Here is an 18,046-nt window from a genome sequence, read left to right on the forward strand (position 1 = left end):
TTCCTCTCCCCTTGCCCCCTCTTCCCTTCTCTTTCTGGTGGCAGGGACTCACAGTGCAGCCCTCACTTGGAACTTGCAGTGGTAAGGAAAACACCTTGAAAAAAATAACTGCTGATGTTTTTCCAGCGGACAGAGGGGGCAGGTTTAGTATCTACTGTTGCCCGATGCACATTTCTTGGAGACCAGGATGGATGCTAGGCTTAGCATTAACTGTCAACTTGACTCAGCCCAGAATCACCTGAAAAAGATGTCTTAGTTGAGCAATTGACGCTATCAGGTTGGTCTGTGGGCGTGTCTGGGGTGAGGATTGTCTTGACTGCTCGGTAAGAGGGTCTCATGCACTGTGTACCATCCTAGGTAGGTGCTCCAGGGCTGTGTACGAGAGCCAAGTAAGTGCAAGCCTGAGAGAATGACTTCCCTCATTCACGAGTGGTGACTTGCAAGTGTAAGGTAACAGCATTTTCTCCTGAAGGAGAAGCTACCACACTTGTCAAACATCACCGCCAGCTACCTGGGGACCGCAGGTTCAAACACGTGGCCAACGCCAGCTAGACCTCTGGCCTGTGGGAGCACATTCTAGAGCCACACCGTCCATCCAGCATGTGTGCCAGGGAAAGGGCTTACACACTTGACCACAGAAGAGTGGGGAGGGACACTGGTGTGGACTGTGAGGCCCCAACAGTGTTAAGTACCTGAATGCAGATGGAGAAATGAGAAAGGAGGGAGAATCGGACAAATATTTCAGAATCCAAAACACCAAGGGTTGGAGTGTTTTCCCACAGCAACATAAATGAAACTGCAGCAAGGAGCATGTCTTGTTTTAGTTTTGTTTTCTTTTTTTCTTCTTGCAGACCATTGATGTGGGGTTTTCTTTATGGTTCTTTTTCCCCCTTAGAGTTTGTGGTGATCTCTCCACATGCAAATCCACTGACATCATTTTCCCAATAGCTCAGACAGTTGTTCCAGTTTCTTCTTCACCAAGATTTTAAACTAAGGCAAATATATTGCTTTTAAAACACCTCCCTATCACACACTTAGTAGAGAGCATGGATGGTGTAACTTTTCTTTTTTTGTTTTTTGTTTTTTGTTTTTTGGTTTTTTCAAGCCAGAGTCTCTCTGTGTTAGTCTTGGTAGACCAGGCTGGCCTCAAACTCACAACAATCCACCTGCCTCTGCCTCCCGAGTGCTGGGATTAAAGGTGTGCCCCACACACCTGGCTCCTGATGGTGTAACTTTCATGTACACAGGGAGACCAGAAATTCTGTGTGGCTCACTTTCTTGCAGCTTTTGCTTTATGGCGGTGGCGGTGTGAGAGCGAACTTGTAACTTGTGATAGCCTGAGGTGTGGCTGTGCATTACAGCAGCTGGTATCACAGCCTTTCCTGGGAGGGGAGGGGAGAAGGTATCTGTAAGCACTCCTTACCCAGAGCTGAAGTCCGTACCTGGTGTTGCTGGTTTGATACTTGGTGCTACACTGTGTCGCTTTGAAAAGTGATAGAGGCTTGCTGTTTCTGCGGCTGTTCCCTATGCTGTAGTTATTTGAAGAGCAGTTTGACATTTTGAGTCTTAGTTTGATCTGCGTATGTATGTACATGCTTGCATTCATGCATGCGGCAGGCTTAAAGCACACTTTACTTCAGGATGATTTTCTTCCGAAGATAATAGCTTGTGCCAATCATCAATTTCTTGGCATTCACTGCCTTGCTTGCCACACTGCGCTGCCTCAGTAGTGATGTGCCAGCCTTTTCTGCAGTGACAAGGTGCTAAGCTTCCTCAGCAGGGACAAACCGTGCTGCAGGAGGAAGGGCTGTCTCTCCCTCTGTCTGGTTGCTGCCATCTTCGTTTCTCCCCTGATGATGCTGAGCACTGTGGTAGGACTCTGCCTGGCCTGATGGATAATCACCTACACGTGGCCATGTGGGGAGAGATGCCACATGCCCAGGCATCGTGCCTTGCAGAAATGTCCTACATCTGCATCTGGTCTGGCCAGTTTCAGCTTAGCAGCTTCCTCCAGACTGGGGCCAGCTCCAGCTTGGAGGCTGCAGGGTGGTGTGGCTCTTTCCTTGGAGTGGCGGGCACACTCTCCAGTGAGCTCTGCACCTCAGCCCTGGAAAGGACAGGAAGTATCCTCCAGCCCTGGAAAGGACAGGAAGTGTCCTCCTTTCCAATTTGTCCATTCGGGCCATTCTTCCCAGCCTTAGCAGTTCTGTGGCCTCTTCACTGATAAAGTCAAAATTTTTATGTTGGACTCTTCATCACAGTGCTGGGTGGCTTGTGCCTATGGGTAGACAAAGCCAAGGTGCAGCCTGCCTTACTTAAAAAAATTTACTTTTGGTGTCCAAAGTAATGGGTTTCTTCATGACATTGTCATTTCTATATATCATTATATACTGCTGGGAATCCAGGGCCCATGAAAGCCATTTTTGTCATCTGCTTCTTTTAAGGAGCCAGCTCTGAATTTCTTTTCCTTCCTTCCTTCTTCTTCTTCTTCTTCTTCTTTTTTTTTTTAAATACTCTGATTTCTGACATCAACAAAACTGTTATTTTGCTATATTGGCATATGATTTTCTTGCATTCCAGGACACAGAAAAATCTATTTTAGTCATTTTTTTTCTCAAATCCCAGGTGGTATCGCCTTTCTCTCCCCACAGAATTGATACTGAGTGCGGGCATATGGTTGGTCACACTAGACTTGATGAGCTTGTCCGCAGGGCGGAGAGGCTTTCTAGAAAGCTCCACTGAAGCCAGCTGCCATATAAGCAGCAACAGAACCATTTCCGCAGCTGGAGTTCAGGTGGGTTGATCACCACTCAGTGACCGCCCCCTCCCCACCCCCCCAAGCTTCTGATGTTCACCCATTTCACAGACAAGGAAGTAGGAGGTGGAGAATCAACAAGTGTGGGTGAGGGTCAGGCTCTGAGCCTCCGAGCTTGACTCAGAGTTTTCTGATGTTGACATGTCTACTCTTAGCGACAGTGGAAGACCATGTGGTCAGATATGACCACTTCCTGTTCTTAGAATAACCTGTGCTCTATTTAGGCGCCCTATAGGTTTCCTTGACTCCAGTGCCTGGTCTGTGCTCTCTGTAGTCATCCATGGTGTTCGCCGTGGACAGGCTTCTGGATCCTTGTAGGTACCAAGATGTTGGGACGCCCAAAAACGGAGTCATCTTTGCACACAACAGGCGCGCATGCGTCCTCCGTGCGATGCCAATCATCTCTGTGTTACTTACGATGCTTAGTGCAACATGTGCGCTGTGTAGACAGACCCAGCTGATGCCACTGCTTTTTATATACTTCACCTGGAGCCGCCCAACTTGCCTAGTGTCCAGTTCCTGGGTGGGACAGTTTTGGCAGCTCTTGGCAATGACCTTCATGCACTATAGCAGTTGTTGTGACTGCTATACAGTGTACATAGACCAGATGCTTAATCAAAAGGAAACCCACCATCAAGGTGTCACAGCCTGCTTCCTCCTGAGGCCTCCTCTCCTTGGCTTGCAGAAGGCGTCTCCTGCTACATCTTCACAGGCTTGCCTCTCTGTACGTGTGTCTCAGTGCTCCATTGCTGTGAAGAGACACCACGACCACGACAGCTCTTTTAAAAAGACAGCATTTAGCTGGGGCCTGTTTACAGTTTCAGAGGTTTTGTCTGTTGTCCTGATGGCAGGAATCATGGCGGTGCACAGACAGACATGGTGGCTGCAGGGTTCCACATCTGGATCTGAAGGCAGCAGGAAGAGAAAAAGCCACTGCACCTGGCCTGGGCTTCTGAAACCCTAAAGCCTGTATCCAGTGTCATGCCTACTCTAACAAGGCCACACCTCCTAATCCCTCTCAAGTAGTGCCACTCTCTGATGACCAAGCATTCAAATAGATGAGCCTATGAGGGCCATTCTTTTTCTTTCTTTTTCTTTTCTTTTTTTTTTTTTTTGAGACAGGGTTTTCTGTGTAGCCTTGGCTGTCTTGGACTCACTTTGTAGACCAAGCTGGCCTCGAACTCACAGCAATCCGCTTACCTCTGCCTCTGGAGTGCTGGGATTAAAGGTGTGCGCCACCACGCCCAGCTATGAGGGCCATTGTCATTCAATCACCACAGTGTGTATGTATTTGTAGCTTGACCTTTTTTTTTTTTTTTTTTTTTTTTTGGTTTTTCAAGACAGGGTTTCTCTGTGTAGCCTTGGCTGTCCTAGACTCACTTCGTAGACCAGGCTGGCCTCGAACTCACAGCCTCTGCCTCCCAAGTGCTGGGATTAAAGGCCTGTGACACCAAGGCCTGGCTCTCCTTTTATTATAATGACAATAAGGTTGGATGAGCTGGTCCTAATGACCATCAGGTGCCTCTTTCAAAGTCCTATCTCCAGGTCAGCAAGATGGCTCAGGAGATAAAGATGACTGGGGTTCAAAGCTGGCCACCAGCCTTCAATCTCCCCGTAGGTTCGTGAATGCGAGTGGCCGCTGCAGGCTCATGTGTTGGAACACTTGATCCACATTTGGTGGAACCATTTGGGAAAGACTAGGGATTAAAGAGGTATGTCACTGTGGGTGGACTGAGGTGTGACGTCTCAACTCTCCCTGCTGGCATGCCTCAGCTCTGTCATCCTGGGCTCTAACCCTCTGAAACTGCAAGTCCAATTAATGCTGTCTAAATTGCCTTGGTAATAGTGTCTCCTCACAGCAATAGAAATGTAACCAAGACACTATATAAAGGTGCATAGAGAGAACCAATTGTTCAAATTTGTCTCTGACATCTGAATAGTCCCTGTAGCTTGTGCTTACCCAAGTGCTTACAGTCTCCCCCTCTCTCTAACACACACACACACACACACACACACACACACACACACACTTATTTTTTCCCTTTTAAAGATCCTGTCTCCAGGGCCTGGAGAGATGGCTAAGTGGTTAAGAGTACTATTTGCTCTTCTGGAGGTCCTAAGTTCAATTCCCAGCAACCACATGGTGGTTCACAAACAATCTATACTGGGAGCTGATGTCCTCTTCAGGTGTACATGCAGATAGAACACTCATATGCATTAAATAAACAAATCTAAAAAAAAAAATTCTGTCTTCAAATACAGCCTCACACTGAAGCACTTAACTGATTCAGTCTGCATTGGTGAGTTTCAATAGCTCTTCAGATGGCCCAGCCTCTAGGTTGCTCCCCAGCCTTCCCCAGGGACATGCCTTGAGCTTTTGACCTGCCCACTGATAGGGTCATTTTCTTTGTTTGCACCTCTGAACCCTGCATAACTGTCTATTGGTTGAATTTGAGAGGAAAAGAGCACAGCCCTGTCTAGGACACATGACAATAGGAATTCTATTTTTAAAAACTCAAGTTGGCTCTGAAATGAAAAAGTCAAAGAACAGGGGCGTTGGAAGGTGGGCCAGGCCAGTGTCCACCCAGATGTTGCCAGCAGGGATGTCCTTGATGAGCTCAGAAGCATCAAGGGCCAGCCCAGAGAGAGGAAGGAAAAAGGGTATTAAGAATTCTCCCTCCCCTAATCTCTCCCTTCCTCAGTCCCTGTCCCCCCTCTCCTCCCTTGCAGGGCTTTCCTACCTTCAGTCAAAGCCCAGAGCACAGCAGTGAAAAGTAACCAGAATTTTGCAACAGGGAGCTAGCGAAAAAAGGAGGACACATTAAAAAAAAAAATCATCATGATGTGTGGGGGTGGCTCCAACGTAAGACACCCATGTATAGGCTTTGGGGGAACAGGGTGGGCTCTGTAGGGTGAGGCGGACACGGAGAATCCCACTTACCACTGGACCACCGTTTTCCAAGCCAGAGGCACTGCTGGGTTCATACCGTCAGGAGAAGGCATCCTGCCGCCTTTGCGGGTAGTTCTTCCTATCAGGGCAAGGAGCTCACACTTTCCACTCACAAAGCTCCCATCCCTCCCTCTTGATGAGAAGAGAGAAAAGACAAGCCAAAAAACAAAACAAAACAAAACGAAAACAACCCCCCCAAAACCCCAACAACAACAACAACAACCCCTGTACAAAGTGTGTGTAGTGGATTCAGATCTTTATGTCTGGACCCTTGTACAATAGCCACGGTGTGCTTGGAAGAACAGAGGCTGAGGTAGGCTGGAGAATGGCCTTCGAAGACACTTCCTCACTTCTGGGACCATGAACATGTGACCTCTGTGGCTAAGGGACCTCGCAGGCACAGTTGTCAAGGATCTTAAGGTGGGAGAGGATTCTGGGGGTGCTGAGCCTAATCTATCCCAGGGTCTTTGTGAGGAGGAGGCAGGAGGCTGAAGGCAGGGGCTATGTGACTGTGCCTTGGAACGTCCCCAGACGGAGTGATTTGCAATAGAACATCACTGCTAGGAGGGATAGATGCCTCTGGATTCTGGAAGTGGCTGGGAAAGAGTCTTCTGGAATCTGAGGAGAAGCACATCCCACACCGACCTCCAGAACCACACACTAGTCTGTGCATTAGGAGTTCTGCGCTGCTTTCGAGCACTGCTGTCTTTGCAGCCGCACAGAACCCATACACACGCGCGCTGGTGCCGGCAGCTGTCCTGGCTTTGATCTGGTGGGCCAGATCAAATTCTTTTATTGACCACGGTTCCTCTTTCAGTTGTTGTGTCCCTGGCTAAAGAGTGAGTGCTACGGAAAGAAGGAGGGATGCTAAGAACATAAAAAACAGAAAGGTGGCATCTTTGAGTGTGGGCTTGGGGACTCTTCAGATCCTGGAAGTGAGACAGCCCCTCTGTTCTCTCCAACCTCGCATACACGTTGCAATGTGGTGTCCCATCCAGACCTCTGATCTGGCCTTCGCGGTCAGGCTGGCAGGACAGCAGATCCGCAGCTGGCAGTGAGGAAGGTATGAGCCATGGTAAGACCCCTGAACATCAAGTCTGTTTGGCGCTTCTCCCGGTCACAGCAGGCACAGGGCTAGACCACCTTTGTAATCATGACCACAGCCCCTCATGCCTTGGCACAGGGCAGCCGCCTCTTCCTGGAAAGCTTGGGCGAACTCAGTTGCTCGAGATCCAGTTTCTCCAGTTAAAGGCCGAGTTCGCCCCGTGTGTCAGCGTCTTCACTGGTGGGTTCACCAGTTCCCACTTCCCTTCCTCTTTGTTTTCTTCACAGAAGCACATTCCCAGAGAGGGGATCTGGAAGCGGGTTTGGGATGTTTAGAATGTTGTTACAAGTCAATCAATGTTGGAGCACTTCTTAAACCCACAGACAACGTGTCTCTACATCATGGAGGGGACCAGATGGCTCCAGGCTGCCTGGGAGCCATGGAACCAAAGCCAACATCTACCATGTTACTTTCGTTTGGGGATAATTAGCCTTCCCAACAATGGGATCTCAAGTGAGATTGGTCATAACTTGGAGTAGGGCTGCTAAGTATTCTGGGAGCCATAGACCAGTCCTCCTTTCCCACAGAATTACCAGGTAGCACATATCTATGGACAGCGAGGACCCTGCCAATCAGCTACAAAGTATCTTATTCCCGCCTCAGTTGTACAGAAAGATTCAGGATGGAGGCTTTAGACAATAGAATAAAGTTCAAAGTGAAACCCTAGACCTTCAGGCCTTCCTCTGAAAGTGGACCAGCCTGGTGGGTCCTTGTGTTAAAGGCTTTTCTGTTGGCATGCCTTTCTTCCCTCACCTCACCCTCTTTCTAAAGTCTAAAAATTCTCTGGTTGGACAACATTTGCAAAAACTCCAAGATGCATGGAGGAGCTGGAGCAGAGGTCACCGTTGGGTGGGGGACAAGTCATCCTATCTGCAGATAGGGACTGCCAGGAAGGTGTGACGGGCTGGGCAAGGGATAGCCTTGCTTCTTCAGGGTCCTGCCTGCTGATCCTGACTGGAAGGCTCATCATTCAGCAGAGGCCTTGGATGAACTTCTGCACAGCAGGCTCTCTAATTTGGGGCAGGGTGGGAGTGGACTCCAAATCGCCAGCATAAGAAAGTTCCAGAGTTTAGAAGGTTTCTTATTTCCTTGTTTTCATCCTCCTCTTCCTCCTCCCCATCTCCTCGTCCCTCTTCCCTCCTCCTACCTTCCTCCCTCCTCTAACTGAACTGAGCTTCCCTATGCTGCTTAGGCTTCTCTCAAACTCATAAGCTCACACGGTCATCCTGCCTTAGCCTTCGGAGTAGCTACAATTACATCAGGCGGGCTCCACCATGGCCAGCTTTTATCTACAATTTTTTATACCAAGAGTTAGGGCACAGAATCACTGATTAATTAGCTTGATGAGGGAGAAAGAGGGAGGGAGGGAAGGAGAGAGAGAGAGAGAGAGCACCAGAGCCTAGCCCTGAGCAGCAGGTGAAAGAGACAGAGAGACAGAGCAGACAGATGCACACATATGTACACACACACACACACACACATACACACACACACACACACACACACACACACACACACACACACACAGAGACAGACAGAGACAGAGACCAGAGACAGAGATAGAGACAGAGACAAACAGAGACTAGTTCTGAGAATAATTCATGGCCCGGCGCCATTGCACTCTCTGCTTTGCTGGGGCATGTTCAGTAGGTCACCCAAAATGCCACTTCTCTGCATGCTTGCCACCAGCTTGTCATTAGAGGTTTGCACAACACTGGCCCAGCACCTGGTCACAACTCTCAGTGCCCCTCCCAGGCTTCCAGGAGGAAGGCAGGGCCACGCAGTCCCACCTTTCTCCTCTTACTCAAACACTAACTCCTGCCTACATACAGGACCTTTGCTGTGCTGTTAGAGCTTCAGGAAGATGTGCTGTTAGAGCTTCAGGAAGATGAACTGTGGGCCTTCTCAGGACAAACCCTGAAACTTCTTGACAGGGAGCAGGCGGGCACATTCACGTGGTCCTGCCAGGCCTGGGCTAGCTGGACATTTGTTTTCATTTCCATAAAAAGTGCCATGACCCTGAGCCTGCTTTACTTTGAGGCAAAAGGTGGGGACACATACCTTTCTCACCAGTTGGGCAAAATCCCCACATTCTCTGGGTGGGAGCCTGAGGAGTGGCCTCGTGCAGGAGTCGAGCGCTGAGCTATGGCTCACAATGAGGGTGGTGCCCACTGTAGAGGAAACAGCTCAAGGTCAGAGCAGGCCCAGAGAGCGCCGTACAACATATAGGCTTCCTCAAGTCTAGCGGGTCCAGCTACCATGCCCCCGAGGTGGTGGAGTGGGAGGTCATTTGCCCATGATTCAGAGTACATCGGCTTCCCACATGGGGGCCTGGGGGTAGGAAGGATGAGTCGACTGTGTGCCAGCTTCGAGGATGGCATAGGGATGTTCCGAGCCACTATCCCCTTATGGCTGGCTGCCTAGGTCCTGTCAGCCACAGGTGGGGTATCGGATGGCTGCCACCAAGACCCGACCCGATCGCTTTAGCTGGCTTATCACTGTGAGTCTGAGATGCTGTCTGCTTTAGATAAGCCTTTGCAGGCCTCCAGGAACTTCCTCAGGTGACATGGTGGGCTGCAGATGGAGCCTGGTGTGGGATCCATGCTGTGTGTGTGCTTCATGCTGGAGGAAGTGAAGCTCGGAAAGCTGGTGGTTGACTGTGTGAAGCTGGGAAAGTGGGGAGCACGGCTGGTAGTTAGGGCAGGTGGCCTGTGGCGTAGCCTCACTTTCCTTAGCCATCGGCTACCCCATCTTTCTGTCATTCTAGGCTTCTCTTGTTTCCTTCGGACTAACTCTAGTCTTTTGGACAGACGTAGTTTGTGAAGCCCCTGATGTTCTTAGATCCACCCAACGGTGTTCAGCACCAGAGCATGCAGGGCTACACAGACTATGGGTGTATGCATTCACTCCCTGTCATGGTGGAGATGAGATACTGTCTTGGCCAGAGCATGGGGGTGGGGGACGTGGGGAGGTGGGGGACATTAATAGCTTCGAATCAGCCAATCCCATCCCAGGGAAGCCTGAGGCGGCTCCTCCTCAAGCCTATGGGACACTCACTGTCCTGTGGGCATGTGTTGATGATCTGTCCCATGCTCACGGCGCACCTGTCCACGTACTGGTCATAACTCTCAGCTGGCATGAGGGAGCAGCGGGGGAACGCAGGCCTGGAAAGGGGATGGAGAGAGATGTGGATGCTGCCCTAGATAGAGCTTTCTGGAGACCAAGAGTGTGAGGGAGCAGTGGAGAAGGACCATGATGCCCCAGACAACCTCCCAGGCAGGGAACATAGATTCGTGGCCAGAAGTGGCTCCTGGGTGTGCTCCACACTGGCAGAGGGCTGTGGTACCACCAGTGTGGAGGCTGACTGACAACAGGAAAGCTGTACATCTCAGACTACTTGGGGATAGTCACCCTGGAGAAGGATGAAGACCCTTCTCTTCAGGAACCTCTTCTGGATGAGGGCCATCTGTGTCTATCCTTGCAGGGCCAGTTTGAAGAGGGACACCCCATCTTCCATATGTGGTCAGGTCCCCTAGCCTCCATCACCTCCAGGTGATGGTGTGTTCGCTGTAGCTGCCTTCACGAGGAGTCTTGTTGGTGTGGCTGAGCAAGCCCACACCCCTCAAGCCATTTCCCATCGCCTCCCTGCTGCCCCTGCTAAAGGTACAGTTCAGTCTGTTTCACTCTCCAGTGCAGGGCCCCACCTCAGTAGACAGAGTTTCTTTGACAAGAACTAGAGAGGCCTCAGTGGCAGAGACTCGCAAGGTACATGCATACCTGTAGTCAAGGTCAACATTGAAGTTTGCCTCCTTCAGCTCCTCCAAGGTCAAGAAGGTCAGAGTGCTCTTGCTGGCTTCCCACTTCATCCATTCGAAGATGCCGGGCTCAACTCTTATCTTTAGCTTCTTGTCCAGTTTGAGTTCTGGGGGTGGTGGTGGGGGGCGGGGTCAGTGGAAAACAAGCGTAGAGCATTGCCAGTATTACAGAAAGAAGTTTCTTCATAGCTAGATCCACCATGCTAATTAGCTTTTTTTTTTTTTTTTTTTTTTTTTTTTTTTTGGTCAACTTGACACAAGCTATGGTCATCTGGGAAGAGGGAACCTTGATTGAGAAGATGCCTTTGTAAGATCAGGCTGTAGGGCAAGTCTCTAGCTGCCCTGGAACTCACCATGTAGAGGCCTTGAACTCACAGAGACTTGCCTGCCTCTGCATCTCAAGTGCTGAGATGGCAGGCGTGCACTATTATGCCCATTTTCCTTGGTTAATTACTGAGGTGGGAAGACCAGAACCACTGTGGGTGGTGCCGCTCCTGAGCAGGCAATCCTGGGTGCTCTGAGGAAAGCAGGATGAGCAAGCCATGGGGAGCAAGCCGGTAGTAAGCAGCACCCCTCCATGATGTCAGTTGCTGCCTGCAGGGTTCTGCTGTGGGTCCCTACCACACAACCGCTCTGACTGATGAATCGTGGCGTGGAAAGCTAAGTCAAATACACGTTTTCCTTCTCCGAGTTGGTTTTGGTTAGCATTTTTATCAGTGATGGAAAAGCAAACTAAGACTCCAACCTATAGGTGAGTCCAAGGAAACCCTTCACACATGTGACTCTTTCCTGGCAAACGTCATCCTGGAATTTAAGCACAGCATTGCGGTGTCGTCAAAGACCCAAGCCACCAGGCAGTTGTAGTCCTCCAAGGGCTGACAGCATGCTGCCCATCAAGGGGGCCATGATGCTTTTCTAGGGAACCACCATAGGCAGCAGGCTCACAGTTTTACCCTCCTACCTCCGTTTTTTAAAAAATATTTATTATGTATACAGTGTTCTGCCTGCATGTACATCTGCCCGCCAGAAGAGGGCACCAGATTGCATTATAGATGGTTGTGAGTCACCATGCGGTTGCTGGGAATTGAACTCATCACCTCTGGAAAAGCAGTCAGTGCTCTGAACCTCTGAGCTATCTTTCCAGCCCTACAGTCTCACCCTTGTTAGAAGGATATGATGATAGTGACAGGGAATCCCGACGGGGCAAGAGGGAAAGAGTGGGGGGGGGGGGGAACATCTGGAACATTCTGATCCCTCATGGCACATCCTTCCCAAGCATTTTATATCTTGACCAAAAGACCCATTGAGTGAGGCTGTCTGTGAATGGGATGAAAATGTAGTAGGCAAGAGGGGTTCACACTAGAGGCATGGCCCCTGCCTCCTAACTGCTGACTTTGGACAGGAACCTTGTTTTGCAGTGAACAAAGAGGGCTTTCATCCCACGCTGTGTACACTTCCATGACCCTCTACATGTGGGCAGAACCCCGGGTGACCACTGGCCTCCCACATAGCTCTGTTGTCTTGCACGGCCTGACAGGATCTGCAAGCGGCTTCCTGAAAGGAAGATGGACAGCTCCCCTCTTGCACTGACCCTGCTCTGGGAAGTCACTCACGGATCTAGAAGGGTCGGCAGCAGCCCCAGCAGTAAGGAGCCACAGAGCAAAGTATCATGACAGATGTTGGCCCTGTGACACCTGTCCCCACAGGTCCCCTACCATACTGAGGTGTGAGTGCGTCATTTTTTCCAGCAGCTTCTAGGTGGCTGGTTTCTAATTGCCTTTTAGCTTAGTTGTGCCCATTCTCCGCCCATCATCTTGTTCACCTCCATTCCCTCTCTGCTCCCCATGGAGAGCAGCCCCAAGTCAAGCCAAGAGGCAAGGTGAGGCTGAGCTGCTCACCCACCTTCCAGGATGTGCTTGGCCGTCTGCACACAGCGCAGGGCTGGAGACGCAAAGACTGCTGTGATTCTGGTTCCGCTGTCCAGCAGGGCCTCTCCTGGAAAACAGCAGGTGCATCCTTCATGTGTCAGCCCAGGATGCGGGCTTGTCTTGGTGGCAGGCAGGGATGTATGAGGCTTCCAAGCCACTGCTGCACACAACTGCAGGCCCCCCCCCTCCACCAGGTTAGGGTAGAACCTGCAACTGTGACCAGCAATCACTTTTGTGACTACATTGTTATGTTTTATGGTGGGAGGGGGGTGGCCCAGGGGTCAGTGAGCCTGTAGGTACTGGAGGTTCCACCCCGAGGGCCACAGAGCAGGAATAAGAGGAAACTGAAGGGGTTGTACTTGGCATGTGAGCCATATGGCTTGACTGTGTTGAAAGATGGAGGGGCTATGTGACCCTGGGTAAATGATCTAGCATCTCTGAGAATGCCCTCCTCCCTTCCCCCCCCCCCCCCGCCAGCTCATATATTTAAATATTTGGTCCCCAGTTGGTAGAATTGTTTGGGAAGCATTAGGAGGTGTGGCCATGTTAGAGGAGGTGTGTCACTGGGGGGCGGGCTTTGAGGTCTCCCTCTGCCTCCTGCCTGTAGATCAGGATACAACCTCTCAGCTGCTGCTCCAATGCCGTGCCTGCCTGCCAGCATGCTCCCTGCCGTGATGACCGTGAGCTAACCCTCTGGAACTGTAAGCAGGCCCTCAATTAAATGCTTAGTTTTATAAGTTGTCTTGGTCATGGCATTTCACCACAGCAGTACAACAGTAATTAAGACAATCTCTGTGTCCTGGTAGGGGAAGATACCGATACTGATGGCAAAGGCTGCATGGCAGGGGTTCAGTGTACACAGCTATAATCATTACTGTTCCCCCTACCGTGGGCTCACTCTTAGACATACCAGCAAGTTTGGCCTGGAAAATTCCACAGGATGATAATGGTGGGTCATTCTCAAAGTCTTTGATGCCACTGCTCCTCCTGGGCAGGCTTCGGGGGAAGTTCAGGTCTGGCCTGTAGTATTTTCCTAAGGTAGAAACAAGTAGCAGACATCTGAGACCATTGAGTCAGATCTCATTTGTCACCCAAGTCACCAAGACTGAGACCCACACCCCAGGGAAGGCTATTCTCTAAGTCCTTGCCAGGGTTGTCATTTATGGAATATTCTCTGTGATGTGCACTCAATACATGGAAAAGATATTGCTTTGCAGGCTTGTAACTTGTTCTCAAATGCAGAGCACTTAGGTTTGAGCCCCAGGGGCCAGGAGCCCACTTTATCCTCTTAGCCCTCAACGCTCACACAGGTGAGAGGAAGCTGTGTCCCCAGGACAAGCTTCTTAGTAGTTATCAGTTAACTGGGGACAGTGTGAAGCCTCCCATGTGCGCTGGTGCGACAGCCCACAGTTGGGTGAAGGTGACCCACCTTGGGAACTCTTCAGTTGGGTGTTTGAATGCAGGACCAGAAAACAGGGGCTGCATGACACCTTGGTCCCTTTGAGTTTGATTAAGGTCTCTCAACCTGCTAGAAATCCTGACCTGTTGCAAGATGTTTGATCCCATTGTGAACCCCAAGATCGTGAACTGTAAAAACCTGTTTCTGATTGTGGTGTGACTCAGTCTTTGAGCCTAGAGCTCTCTGTTTACTGTAAACAAGCACTTGTGGTGTGGCTCAGCCCTAGCACACACCTTTAATCCAGGAGCTTTCTGTAAACAGGATTAAATGAAGTTAACACTAGGTCAAGAGGTAGAGCAAGTAACCAGATTGACAGGAAGTAAATATAGGGAAAAAAAACCATAAGAGAGTGAGAGGAAGTCCAGAGGATGGATAGAGAGATGCAGAGGAAGTAGAAAGGAGTGACATTGAGTTGAATGGTCAGTGTGGAGAAGGAGGAAGGACTTTTTCCTTTTGGGATGTCAGCTGAATAGAAAGGTCAGCTGGGTGCTTACTCTACCTCTCTGAGCGAGCAAATTTTTCACCCCAGCATCTGGTTCCTGAGTTTTCATTGATAAAATGGAATGATTGGGATTTTCTTTCTAGGAAACAATACCGTCCCTCAGCTATGAGCTGTGTGACCAGAAACGAGTGGCTTAACCTCGTCATCAGAGAAAAGGGGAAACCAGAATTGTCACAAGTCACTGAACTGATGCCAAGGGCCTGGCTCAGACATGTGGCCAATGTGTATGTGGGTGGGTTTCCATATCCACACTAGTGACCCCAAAGCCTGGCGGTGCTAACATTCGCCCAGCAGCTGCTCTGCCATGGTTGCTCTTAGGGACAGCATTGTTGGGATCTAGGGTCCCTCAAGGACATATAGCCAGTCTGTCTAGAGTCATCTGGACTCAACCTACCATCGGTGGTAGTGCACTGCTGCAGCCAAGACTTCCCAAAGACCTGGTCCACTCTCTCCCCATGGCGTACGACCAGAACACCTCTCCTCGCAATGGTAGCCTGGGGTGGGAGCAATGGGGCAAGGAGTTAATAACCAGACTCAGTCTGCAGTATCCACCAGCCATGGCCTAGAGACAGAGCCTCTCCCAGGGTGCTCAACAACTGTAGTCAGGCTGCCCAGTGACTGTGGTCAGGCTGCCCAGTGACTGCGGTCAGGCTGCCCAGTGACTGTGGTCAGGCTGCCCAGTGACTGTAGTCAGGCTGCCCAGTGACTGTGGTCAGGCTGCCCAGTGACTGTGGTCAGGCTGCCCAGTGACTGTGGTCAGGCTGCCCAGTGACTGTAGTCAGGCTGCCCAGTGACTGTGGTCAGGCTGCCCAGTGACTGTAGTCAGGCTGCCCAGTGACTGTGGTCAGGCTGCCCAGTGACTGTAGTCAGGCTGCCCAGTGACTGTGGTCAGGCTGCCCAGTGACTGTAGTCAGGCTGCCCAGTGACTGTAGTCAGGCTGCCCAGTGACTGTGGTCAGGCTGCCCAGTGACTGTAGTCAGGCTGCCCAGTGACTGTAGTCAGGCTGCCCAGTGACTGTGGTCAGGCTGCCCAGTGACTGTGGTCAGGCTGCTCAGTGACTGTGGTCAGGCTGCCCAGTGACTGTGGTCAGGCTGTCAGCCTTCACAGTGTGAGGCCAGGAGATTGCTTTTATTTTTCCCTGTTTAATTTCCTGGGCTCCATGACTTCATAAGGGAGATGAAAAGAAGACTGGCCCCATTACAGACATGTACTTTTCCACTTTTTTTTTGTCTCTTCCAAGTGTCTTTCTGTCTGTCTGTCTGTCTGTCTGTCTGTCTGTCTGTCTGTATCTATCTATCTATCTATCTATCTATCTATCTATCTATCACTTATCTGTCTCTATCTCCCAAGTATGTATGTATGTATTATATATATATACACACACATCCCAATTATATATATCCCTACCTGTCTGTCTAAATTTATATTATGTATATGCCCATATATCTATGTATCTATTCTATGTATCTATTTCCCAAATCTACCTATCATCAATACACACACACACACACACACACACACACACACACATACACACACCTACTGCTGACTGTCTAAATTTGTATTATTTGTCTATCTGTCTATCTATCTATCTATCTATCTATCTATCTATCTATCTATCTATGATGGTTGTAATGAAAAGTGTCCCCTATAGGCTTAGGTAATTGAATACTTGGTCCTCAGCTGGCAGTACTGTTTGGGGTGGGTTTAGGAGGTACACCCTTGTTGGAGGAAGTATGTTGTTGGGAATCAGACCTTAAGAGATGAAAGCTTTGCCCCTCTTCCACTTTGCTCCGTGTGTGTGTGTGTGTGTGTGTGTGTGTGTGTTTTAAGATTTATTTATTTATTTATTATGTACACAGTGCTCTGCCTGCATATGTGCCTACAGGCCAGAAGAGGGCATCAGATCTCATTACAGATGGTTGTGAGCCACCATGTGGTTGCTAGGAATTGAACTCAGGACCTCTGGAAGAACAGCCAGTGCTCTTAACCTCTGAGCCATCTCTCCAGTCCCACTTTGCTCTGTTTTGATTTTGCATTTAAGGATGTGAACTGTTCACTTCCTGCTCTTGCCAGCCACACCCGCTCCTTGCTGCATTGCCCTCTCACCATGATGGACTCTTACCCCATTGATGGGATGCTTTGATGGCTGATCTTGGTTGTCAACTTGACTACGTCTAGAATCAACTGAAAACCAAGCAGCTGACCATGCCTGTGAGGTGCCACTCACAGTCTGGGCCACCCATCCTGGTGACAGACTGATAAAAGGACCTGGAAGGAGGACATTTCTGCTTTTTGCCTGCCTGCCCTCACCCTCACTGTCATCTCTCCTGTTGCTGAGGCATTCCTTTGCAGGTGCGAGAACCCATTTCCTCAGGACTCCAACGCAGGCTGAAGAGCGGCAGCTCTCTAGGAATCCTCTGGGACTCCAGCCCCAAGGACAGAACAACTACCAGAGTCTTGTCCTTTCCTCTGGGAGACAGCCATGGTTGGAAGCACAGGACCACAGCCTGTAAACCATTCTAGTAAATCCCTTTTTAATACATAGATATTTATTCTACCAGTTTTGTTTCTCTAGAGAAATCTAATAAAAACTATAAACCAAATAAGCTTTCTTCTATAAGATCCTTTGGTTGTGGTGTTTTATCACAGCAATAGGAAAAATAACTACTACATAATCACTTATCTATCAATTTACTATCTACTGTCTATTATCTATCTATCATCTTCCAACAATCTATCATCTATCTATCCATCTATCTCTTCATGTTTCTTTTTCCCTCCCTCCCCCCTCTCACAGACACAGACACACAGACACAGACACACAGACACACACACACACACACACACACACACACACACACTAATCTATTTATAGTTTGCTCATTTACTGCAATTCTTCTTCTTCTTCTTCTTCTTCTTCTTCTTCTTCTTCTTCTTCTTCTTCTTCTTCTTCTTCTTCTTCTTCTTCTTCTTCTGCCCTCCAAGACCACCCATGCTTGAGTCCATCCCAAGGCAGCTTTTCCACATGCCCAGGTGTAAGTGTTTTGCCTCTGAGCACCCAGGTAAGAAGCCCTTCCTCATCTTCTTCATTGCCTTCCTATAGCTGGCCAATCCCTGCCTGCCCACGTGCTCTTAGTGAGTAGGGCAGCCATCGCACAGATCCCACAGTGCACAGTGCCCCTGAGGTGGGCTGAGTACCCCTGCAGGTAGCAAAGCCACAGATGCTCAAGTCCCTTGTATAAAATGATGTGATATTTTTATTGAGCATAGGCACATTGATGCCCTGTGCACTCTAACTCTCTCCAGGCGACTCAAACACCTAATGCTGTGTGAACAGTAATTATGCTGTGTTGTTTACAGAACAATGACAGGCAAAGTCTGAATGGCTCAGTACTGGTGCAGTGATTGCCTGCCTCCCTCCCTCCCACCCCCTCTTTCTCCCTCCCTCCCTTTCTTTCTTTCTTTCTTT

The 18,046-nt window shown here is 49.7% G+C and overlaps 1 protein-coding gene across 2 annotated transcripts in view; it reads right to left on the bottom strand.

Moving 5' to 3' along the window:
* Window positions 1-6,014: 6,014 nt before the first annotated feature.
* UBASH3A (ubiquitin associated and SH3 domain containing A) overlaps window positions 6,015-18,046 on the bottom strand; it is a 33,943-nt gene continuing 21,911 nt past the window's right edge. The window contains exons 8-14 of one of the 2 annotated variants that reach the window (XM_084754004.1): window positions 14,969-15,068; window positions 13,524-13,646; window positions 12,588-12,680; window positions 10,648-10,792; window positions 9,928-10,034; window positions 8,932-9,041; window positions 6,015-7,120 (exon numbers count right to left, since the gene is read on the bottom strand). In XM_084754004.1, coding sequence (XP_084610130.1) covers window positions 6,983-7,120; window positions 8,932-9,041; window positions 9,928-10,034; window positions 10,648-10,792; window positions 12,588-12,680; window positions 13,524-13,646; window positions 14,969-15,068 — 816 coding nt within the window. In that variant the 3' untranslated portion in view covers window positions 6,015-6,982. The remainder of the gene's footprint in view (window positions 7,121-8,931; window positions 9,042-9,927; window positions 10,035-10,647; window positions 10,793-12,587; window positions 12,681-13,523; window positions 13,647-14,968; window positions 15,069-18,046) is intronic. The other variant, XM_084754005.1, reaches the window with a different exon arrangement.

Source organism: Acomys minous (genome assembly GCF_964271855.1).
Source record: "Acomys minous genome assembly, chromosome: 13".
NCBI lineage: Eukaryota > Metazoa > Chordata > Mammalia > Rodentia > Muridae > Acomys > Acomys minous.